This window comes from Saccostrea cucullata, unplaced genomic scaffold (assembly GCF_032062105.1).
Source record: "Saccostrea cucullata isolate Sc308-1 unplaced genomic scaffold, CSIRO_AGI_Scuc_v1 ctg889, whole genome shotgun sequence".
NCBI classification, from domain to species: Eukaryota; Metazoa; Mollusca; class Bivalvia; order Ostreida; family Ostreidae; genus Saccostrea; species Saccostrea cuccullata.
Genome location: NW_026932237.1, coordinates 427,708 through 438,479, shown reverse-complemented (window position 1 = coordinate 438,479; position 10,772 = coordinate 427,708). Strand labels below are relative to the sequence as shown.

Genomic DNA, 10,772 nt, shown 5'->3' with positions numbered 1-10,772 from the left:
AACTTTTTTAAATTAAGAGACAATATTATTGTTCATTACGAGGGTTGTCCGTAAATTTTGTTGACAAGCTAAAATTTGAATAAAAATGGTGTCATTGATATTTATTATTAGCATGTTTGTAATCCTTTACTAAATGTGAATTACAAATTTAATATAACATTCAATTCAAAATATATAATTACAATTATGGCTTCATCATTGGACATAAGATGGTGACCCGGAGCATCGCAAAATTTTAATCAAAAAGTTATTTGTCACTTTACAAATTTCATTTGTATTTTGTAAAATTCCGCGGAAAATTCGGATTGCTTTTACATCAGCTATAAAGTCAAACCTGCAAAATTTGAAGGTTCGGAGTTTAGAAGTTAGAATCTTTTGAGACATGATCGGTATTGTTCGACAAAGGGACGTTTTCGGAAAAGTGGAGCAGAGAGCAGTGATAAAATTCTGCGTAGACATTGGAAGAACAGAGACCCATAAAAGCTGTAAGCAGTCGGGAAAATATACCAAAGGTAGCCATTCTCTAGTGTTTAAGTGGAATTTAAATTTTTTGAAGGAAGGAACGGTTTACAGGCTAACATGCGTGAAGAAAGCTTTAAGACCATCATTTCGAGATGGCAGTGCTGTAAAAAATGAATTTTGTAACGTGACTTTGTCGTATTTCCGTGAATAAAGTCGTTTTTACGCAGACAAAGGTTTGATGATTTGCAAGATTTGAGACATTTATTATTTTACATATGAAATCTGAACAGTTTGTACACATTTTGTATGACTGTTTAAAGCAACATAGGACATGAATAGAGTAGAACAATGACTGTGTGGAGAAATGTTACATGTATTATTAAGCTTTTGGCGTCGGGTGACGTCAAAGATTTTCGTTTTAGAGCTCCGGGTATGAGTGTGTGTGTGGTTTTTTTTGTATCTGATAAAATTATAACTATTTGTGCTTTGTTTTTGTTCAAAATTTGCACACGTATAAAATGAAACATTAATTTAATGAAAATAATAGTTTTATACATTTTATCAATATTTGTCAGTGATTATTAATGTTGTCCACGAACTTAACGGACAACCCTCGTATATTGTGTTTTTAGAAAATATTTTAATGTATTATGTTTAGTTTCATGAACTTTAAGTAGAATTTTGTCCAATGCGTATTCTTAGTGGATAATTACTATAAATATGGGAAGTTGTACTACTCTATACATGTATTTATCATCATGCTATTTATAGCAACATATTGTATATTTTTATTTTCCAAATTAAAAAGCGGGTATGGTTTGAAATTAAAATTCAGAAAAAATATTAGAATTGGGAATTTTTCTATCATTAGTAGAAAAATATTTCATTCCAATTTACACGTGGTAAAATGGATGGAAGATACCAGCATTACGTTTTAAGGTTAGTAAATCGTTACCAAACGTACAGGTACAGCATAATGAACTGTTTGATTGAAATATTTAAAAAAAAAAGATATAAGAAATCCAGTGTTTGGAAATTAATTCAACTTCTGTGTGTACAAAATGTTAAGGGACTTTGTAATCTGAGAAAATATTTATATCAAACTTCCTTTAGAAGAATGAATCATTATTTTGTAATTTTTAAGTGTTTCATAAATACAGATGCCGATTAAAACATCCTACATAGTTTACTTGCTATTTATTTATTATGCTCATTCTCATATTGTAATATATTATTTCAAATAATAAAATGCTTTCTTACGCGGGTAATGTACTTTTTTCTGCAATATCTGCGATGTTAATTCCCGTACTAACAACTAAAGAAAGCATTTTATATACTGACACTCAAAAGAAACGCAACGAGCAGTAATCTACAAATGTTTGATTTTTTTATCTTATGATTTTCAAAAATGAATACAGTAAGGCTATACTTACTTTTCAGAAAATGAGAGATTTGATAAAAATGTGAAATGTTTATTTCTTTTACTTTACTAAGTAACACATGACTGTTTATTCAAGTAAAACGTGCAACGTGCAAACTGCCCTAAACAACAAATGCAGCTTAATTTCTACGATACAATAGGTTCATCAATATCGAGATCTGAGCGAAGGAATTATTATTTGCCATTTTTAAATGCCCGTTTTTCAGATGATTAGGTCGAATTTTCTCTAATTTAGAGCAGTGTAGCCACCCCTGGACTTCCGGTAAATGGACTGTCCTTAATGAATATGATACGTAAGACCCTTTTGAGGCGTTTTGTTGTGAATTTTTGCATCAGTAACTCTCAATCACCTTTACATTGAAATTTCCCAGCTAGAGCAATGGAAATGCGTACTTAAGCCATTTTCAAGAAGCCTTAGCATCGTTACGGGAAACGAAAAGAGAGTTTCTTATTTGAAATATTGCTGCATTACTTATGATGAACAGTTAAATCCTTTAAAACTCCAGAATATTGCCAAATGTTTTGTTAAACATGCAATTTTTGATTTTTGTTAAGCAGACTCAAACTTGACTTCCGGTATGGTATGAAAATCGTTCAACCGTTAAATTACCGGTGTTTACCAAAATGAAGATATCCATAATTTTAAGATACAAACTTTTTTACTTTACATAATTATTTTCCCCTAAAGTAGGGTGTTGCGTTTCTTTTGCGTGTCAGTATAGTTTATATTTACACCTGTATTAAAAATCATTCGAAGTAAAATTCAATTTGTTAAATACTGTAATTTAAAATGAATACATAATTGTATCCATAACCGATGAAACAACCATTGTTCAAGAAATCTACGCACATGGCTTGCTTAGTGTTGTTCATATGCACTGACTAATGGCAATGGTCTTCATAATAAATAAAGGGAAAATAATATTCAGTGGATGTAAATATTATTGTTTATATGTTAAGTTATATGTGTCGCATGAGGCAAAGAAATAAAGAACTTGAAGTTGAGGTAGTATAAACCATCACCAAAAAAAAAAAAGAATCTTTGTCATGTATTTACTCCATTCTGTAAAACGAAATTATTTTGGTTTCTTCCATTCTTCCTTCTTTCTTCGGGTTCCCCGGTTAATGCGATTTTACACCTAGGATCTTGCTAACTGTATGCTCCAAAAAAAGAAAAGAAAAAAATCCACCTCCTGTTACATGTACTCCATCACTCAATAATTAAAATATTTTTTCAAACACTTTTTTTCTATCTTGAACGAAAACAAATCTGCATTTCACCTACAAAATTGTTTATTTATTTAAGTTCAGAAGACCTCATACAAATACATTTTAATAAGAGATCGTTTATTTACTCATTTAAATCTGTATTTCATATTTTCATTTTATTAGTATTAATTTTTTTTTTTTTTTTTTTTTGCTGTTAGTAAGATATCTTCTCGTTAACAAAATTTTGATCAGTAAAATCTTTAAAATCTTTAGTCACTGTGATTAAATTTCATTCCTCTTTGTCTAGTATGTTCGGTGTATTTCAAAACCATTTTTCGAGTAGATTTTAGCTATATTGTTTAGGTACGTTAGAGCATTTTTTTTACTCTGCAAGTGTTTGCATACTATATAGATGTTATTTTTTCTTTATTTTGGAAGCACCCACTTTTAAAAGATACAATCGTTTATGAAATGTTCAATCCTCCTTGTGATTTTTTTTCCTGTTTTTAGTTTTTTTCCTTTTCTGAGACAAACTCTTAAGACTGCAAAGCTCAGTGAATTAAACTGTAAAATCACATAGTTTTGTGGGGTCAAATTTTCCAGGTTTAAGAAAGAAATATTAGTTTGTGGGGACTTCGTGGTTGGAGAAGTTTTTCCTAGTAATGCATATGAAATTTTACATTTTGTGGAGGTTATGATTTCGAGGGTTTCTCCATATGTTGAAAACAACGAAAATTAACCCCCATGAAAATAAGTGATTTCACAATACTTCAATTTGACAATATCTTTTTTTGTCTCTTTATTTCCAGCCTCAAGCTGTATCAGCAAATCGGGCCGAAAAATAATGCCTGATTGTCTCCAACTGCTATTGGAAGACCGAACCCGACCCTCTGGAAACTATACAATTTGTCCCGGGGGCGATGAGGCTCGCCTGGTTTATTGTGGTATGGAGACCGAAGGCGGGGGATGGACTGTAAGAACTTTTTTGTCTACAAACAAAGAAGTTGCTGTTACATGTATTTCTCTTTCTTTCTTACGACTTACTGTCTCCCCGTCCACCATCATATATTATAAGATATCAGACATGGTTAATTTATATTCACTTTTATCATCGAAATGAATTTACCTGCATTTTGATCCGTGTTTAGTTATGCCATTTCTATAATTATGATACTTCAACATACTTCAACATCAATTTATTATCTTGGTACAGTTTAAGGCCTATTTTGAAATATGATAATTTATTTTAGGCTAAACATCAATAATCCTTAACATCAGATCATCCTAAGCTTTTCGTGTCTCATTCTTATAGCAATGTTTTTGTCACTTGTCTATTATTAAATCCCCTGTCTAACATCTCAATATGTAGGTTATTCTGAAAAGGCACGATGGATCTGTGAACTTCGCTAGAAACTGGACCGAATATAAAGAAGGGTTTGGTGACATTTCTGAGTATTGGATCGGTATGTCATAAGATATACAGACTTTCATCTTTTATCAATATGATTAAAATCATATCTTTGTAACGTACGCTCCGAAATTCTGATCATGGAGCGTAACAAAGTTCTGATTTTTATCAGATTGGGTCTTTTACTAAATACTAATTAAAGGGTATATGAAATCAATTATCGTTGTGTGAGTTTTTAAAAACATCTCCAATCACAAGCACATTATTATTATTATTATTATTATTTTATATTTCATGCCTTAGGGAAGTCTAAAAGGGGAGGGAGTACCTAAACCTAAACAACATACATACTAGGGGAAAAAAATCAGTAAAGCACCATGAAAAATAACTATAGTAAATAAATTCAAAAAGTCTTTATAGTACTATTTTAACAAAAATGAAAAAAAAGATTTCTTCCTCTTTTTATAGGAAATGAAATGATTCACCAACTGACAACAATCGACCATTCATTACTGTACATTGTGATAACACACTTAAATGGAAGTCAGCTGTATGAAATTTACGACTATTTCCTTGTTTCCAATGAAACAGATGGGTACAGAATATCTCTTGGTGAAGGATCGGGGACACTAGGTACTGTAAATTCCTAATACTAGTATTACGTGCGGGTAATTAATTATCGCATAATTTCGAGAGAAGTATGCTCGCGAAATAAAATTACTCACTGTTATTTCCATCGTTCTGAAAGCTTTATTAATACTCTTGATCAAACTTCAATCGTAAAAAATTATTTTGCGCGCTGATGTTGAATAGCCATTTCGCGATAATATATAAGTACTCGCAAAAAAAATCTACAGCAATAAATCTTGAATGTTTAAATTTTAATTTCTTGATTTTGTTTTTGGTCCGTATTTATTCTATAAAATAACTGATAATTTATGGTTGCAACTTCGTAAGGTGTTATCATTTTAAAAGGGGTTATAAAAATGGTTGACTAGTGCGATATAATTAATTTGCTTTGCTTGCTGTGTTTAACAAAAATGCATGGATTCTAATATAAGAAAAAATAAAGTTTTAAAAGTTTGAAATGTTAATAAAGAGAAAGGTGATCAAGGTTTCCCGTAAATATAGATGTATGCGAGGAAATCTTATGAAAATATTTTCAAGAACAATACCTACTTAGCTAGGTGAGCGTTAATTGTAGCCAATATACGTTTTGTTAAAATCACTTAAAGTAATACTTTGTGAAGATATTTTAATTCTGAACAATAGGAAACTCCATGATGCCCTCAAATCCACTAAGAGGAATAAAGGGAATGAGGTTTACTACCACTGACAGAGACAAGGAGTACTGGGTACATGGTAACTGTGCTGTTTCTCATGGCGGTGGGGGCGGATGGTGGTATAATGATTGCCATGACGCCATGTTGACGGGGCCTTATGGGAAGGCAGAGTGGAACAAGCCATGGTATCCAGTGTATTATACTGGTGAACAGATAAAAGCCGTACAAATGATGACAAAGAGAAGGAACCCCTGAATGTAAAAGAATACTGCATTGCTGTAAATTTAAACCGTGAAGATATACTGAAATGTGCAATCTAATTAAAATTAGGTGTGAGATTCGCTGGCATACTCGCTACAAGTATGCGAGTGGATCTAACATTTAATTTTTCATTAGATTGTGAAATGCGAGATATTAATGTACAAGAAAATTTTATTTCTATTGATTTATGCAATCTACTAGTATCTTTTTAAGCGTTTTGAAGAAAACTGCATGCGATATTTTGATTAGTTATAATGACGTCATAGATGTTGCATGTTCGGGAGTTAAAATTTAATAAAAATCGTGTTAATCACCTGTGCCGCAGCGATTTATGTGAAACACACCAAAAATGAAGAAATGACCGTCACATGATCAACAAGGTCATGTGATATCGTAACATATATGTTGATACATGTAAATAACCTAGAGAACTCTCTATATAAATTGGACGTACTTAAGTACATAACTTAGAAATAAAACGCAATATCGACTTTACAATGTAGGGTTACGTTCTATATGCATTTACGTATATTATTTTTTAGTCTTAACAGTACTGCGAATATGCAATCTTTCAATTTTTGCTGAGCATTCCCATTGAGAGCCTAACGGGTCGGTCCCTGAATAACTCTTTTTCATAAATCTCGGAAATAGAAAAAAAATTGCTGGATTACAACACGTGTTCCAATTAAGAGAGATTTGAGAGGATTTAAAGAAAAAATGTACTGGCATTACATAAAAGGGGCCAAAATGAATCGAAAGTTTGTAATCTATAACATTTAAATGATCAATAAAATATAATTTGCTACAAATTACTAAAGCAAAATTCTTCGTCATAACAACTTCTTTATATTAGTGTATTTGATCAAAAATCTTAGTCAAATCCTTATCTTATCTGGTCGATAATCGGCGGCTTATAACGAGATCGCATTTGGTTATTAAGGTCTTTCGTCTTCACAGAAGACCTTAGAGTAATTCTGTTGTTTCTTATTATTAAGGCCTTTCGTTCCAGACAAAAGCCCTTAAAGTGATTCTACTGTTTCTTTTTAAGGTCTTCCGTCCTCAGCGAACACAAAAAACGGCAACTTCCTGTTATGAGAGAAAAACTGGAGTATTATACTATCCCATAAATTTCTTTTATAGATGAGTATTTGAAATGATTTTTGGATATGTTATTTAGACTGCGAATGTCTAGAGTAATGTCAACTATCTTTGTAAAATTTACTTCTGGTCGCGTGATTTCCTGTCTTCAAAATGAGAAGTTATCACAGCAAGATCTGGGAAATGGTAAGAGATTAAGACACCAAACTTATGAGTTAAAAACCTTGAAAAGTAAAAGCAAATGGTAAAAAAGTAGGGAAAAATCATGACATCAATCTTAAAGGAGTAATAGATCTTGATGAGTAAGCAAATCCGTCTGGATAAAGATCATCCACCGTCACTTCCGGTCTCTACAGGAAGTAATTAAAGGAATCGAAATTTTCATTTTTTTTTTGTTTTTGGAATCTTTTTTTGCATCATATTATTGCCTCTAATTTGTGGTTTCGAAATATTTCAGTTCTGCCGGACATAAAAACGGCAACGTCCTGTTATGAGAGAAAATTGAGTATTATGCTATCCAATATACATAATGTAATCATAATTATCTTTTATAGATAGAGTATTTGATTTTTGGATATCCTATTCAGACTGCCAATGTTTACAGTTTCGTCTAATATCTTCGTAACATTAACTTCGGGTAGCGTGTTGTCCTGTCCTCAAAATGAGAAGTTATCAAAGCAAGATCTCAGAAACGGAAAGAAATTAAGACACCAAACTTATGAGTGATAAACCTTGAGACGTAGGCAAAACATGTAGGAATTAACGCGTCAAACGTCACTTCCGTTTGTCACACGGTGTGATCATAGAAATCAATGATTTCAGCTTTAATTTCGTTTTTAAATCTGTTTTTTTACATCATTTTATTGCATCGTATCTGTAATTTCCATAGTATTTGATATTTCCAAATATGTCAGTTTCACCGGAAACAAACCCGTCAATTTCCGTTTAAAAGGGGTAAACAATGTTTTTTGAAGTTTAATTTTCTCATAAATATCGCTTATAGATAAGTACTTGAACTATTTGATATATGTTATAGATTATATGTTAGTGCGACCGTTAGTGAGGGCGGGTCTGTCAAGAGAAAATTGCCACATTTTGTTGTTTAATGATAACTCAGTAATAATAAAAATAAAATTGTAAATCAGAGTCAAAAAATCAAAACAAAGAACTCTGTTCTTTTTTTAATGCTTTCTTTAGCTAGCCCAAATTATTTCTCATTCAAATAATGCAAGAAATTATTTAAGAGTTTACTACATCTGAGAAACTTTTACTAAGATATTTCATCATGGGACCAAGCCAAGAAAACTTATTGTCACGTCGCAATTGTTTTGAATTAGAGTTTTAAAACGTGGTTTTATCAAACGTTTCTATATTTGCTTAATCTGTATCTCAAAGTAGAAAATAACACAACAAATGGAAAACGATTACTACATACTTTTGTTTTCACCACATTAAAACTTTTTCTAAACCATGGTTATAAGAAATAGGTTTTCAAGAAATTTTCCTGACTAAAGCAACCGATATTTTAAGTAAGTCGGTGTATTCTCGTATAAATGAATACCAAAATAAGAAAACCATTTTTTTGAAAGATTGTTAAATGAAATTGATATGATTATTTTTTTTCTAGAAGATGGTATTGAATTTAAATGGCATATGATTCCTTTACCGTCACAGGGCGATACTTGCTTTTTGGTGAAATCGGGATATAGATAATTCACTTTTGGGGTAAAACATGGAAATAAAATATGTTAAAAATCTACGCAAACCCACTACTTTAGTGTTATTTGCCCACTACTTTAGTGTCATTTGCCCATATACGATATGGGCTATGTTCAAAGACAAAAATAAAATATTTGAAATACAGATTATAAGAACGTGCAGTTTTAAATTTCATTTAAGCTTTCACACCCATAAAATGAAACGTGCATTCGAAAACAAAGTTGCGAAGATTTACTCGTGACGATTTGCGCATTGTAACCTGCCTTTTGTAACTGATGCAAAAGTATATAAAAGTGCAGAAAAGATTACATAAACATGTCTGCATTATGTATCTGGAATTGCAAGGAGTAAAGATCAAATACACGATGAATAAAAAATAATTAACAGTATCATCAGTTCATCAGTAATAGATCATTTCTTCTGCTACACGCACCAGCTAATTTAACAAGAGGCCCAGGGGCCACATCGCTCACCTGAGCAATTGGCTAAAAAAGCACATAACAGATCAGAACTGAAAGTTTACTGAGGGTGGGGAGGGGGAGGGGGCTTGAATTTTAACCCCCCCAGGGGGTCATGATTTGAACAAACTTGAATCTACAGTATCTGAGGATGATTCCCTATAAATATCACTAGGCATGGCTTTGAAGTACTTGAAAAGAAGATTTTAAAAGATTTCCCTATATATTCCTCTTTAAAACTTTTATCGGCCATTTGGCCCCACCCTCCCCCAGGGGGGTCATGATTTGAAGAAACTTGAATCTACACTACCTGGGGATGATTCCACAAGAGTCATCTTTCCTGTCTCAATGGTTCTTGAGAAGAAGATTTTTCCTATATATTCCTATGTAAAACTTTGATCGGCTATCTTGGCCCCACCGTACCCCCCGGGGTCTTTTGTAACTGATGCAAAAGTATATAAAAGTGCAGAAAAGATTACATAAACATGTCTGCATTTAGAATCTGGAATTGCAAGGAGTAAAGATCAAATACACGATGAATAAAAAATAATTAACAGTATCATCAGTTCATCAGTAATAGATCATTTCTTCTGCTACACGCACCAGCTAATTTAACAAGAGGCCCAGGGGCCACATCGCTCACCTGAGCAATTGGCTAGAAAAAAGCACATAACAGATCAGAACTGAAAGTTTACTGAGGGCAAGGGGGCTTGAATTTTAACCCCCCCCCAGGGGGTCATGATTTGAACAAACTTGAATCTACAGTATCTGAGGATGATTCCCTATAAATATCACTAAGCATGGCTTTGAAGTACTTGAAAAGAAGATTTTAAAAGATTTCCCTATATATTTCTCTTTAAAACTTTTATCGGCCATTTGGCCCCACCCTACCCCAGGGGGGTCATGATTTGAAGAAAATTGAATCTACACTACCTGGGGATGATTCCACAAGAGTCATCTTTCCTGTCTCAATGGTTCTTGAGAAAAAAGATTCTTAAAGATTTTTCCTATATATTCCTATGTAAAATTTTGATCGGCCATTTTGGCCCCACCGTACCCCCGGGGGTCATGATTTGAACAAATTTGAATCTACACTGCCTGAGTATGATTCCATATGAGTTTCATCTTTCCTCGCCAAGTGGTTCTTGAGAAGAAGATTTTTAAAGATTTTTCCTATACCTTCCCATATAAAAATTTGATCGACCATATTGGCCCCGCCTACCCCAGGGGGTCATGATTTGAAGAAACTTGAATCTACACTACCTGGGGATGATTCCACAAGAGTTTCATCTTTCCTGTCTCAATGGTTCCTGAGGAGAAGATTTTTCCTATATATTCCTATGTAAAACTTTGATCGGCCATTTTGGCCCCATCCTACCCCCGGGGGTCATGATTCGAACAAACTTGAATCTACACTACCTGAAGATGATTCC

The 10,772-nt window shown here is 32.7% G+C and overlaps 1 protein-coding gene across 1 annotated transcript; it reads left to right on the top strand.

Annotated features, from left to right (window-relative positions):
- The first annotated feature begins 382 nt into the window (after positions 1–382).
- LOC134234695 (fibroleukin-like) lies at positions 383–6,058 on the top strand. The gene is made up of 5 exons (XM_062716745.1): positions 383–485; positions 3,922–4,085; positions 4,482–4,575; positions 4,989–5,153; positions 5,793–6,058. Exons 1-5 carry the CDS (start codon positions 383–385, stop codon positions 6,056–6,058), a joined length of 792 nt encoding a protein of 263 aa, XP_062572729.1.
- The last annotated feature ends 4,714 nt before the right edge of the window (positions 6,059–10,772 follow it).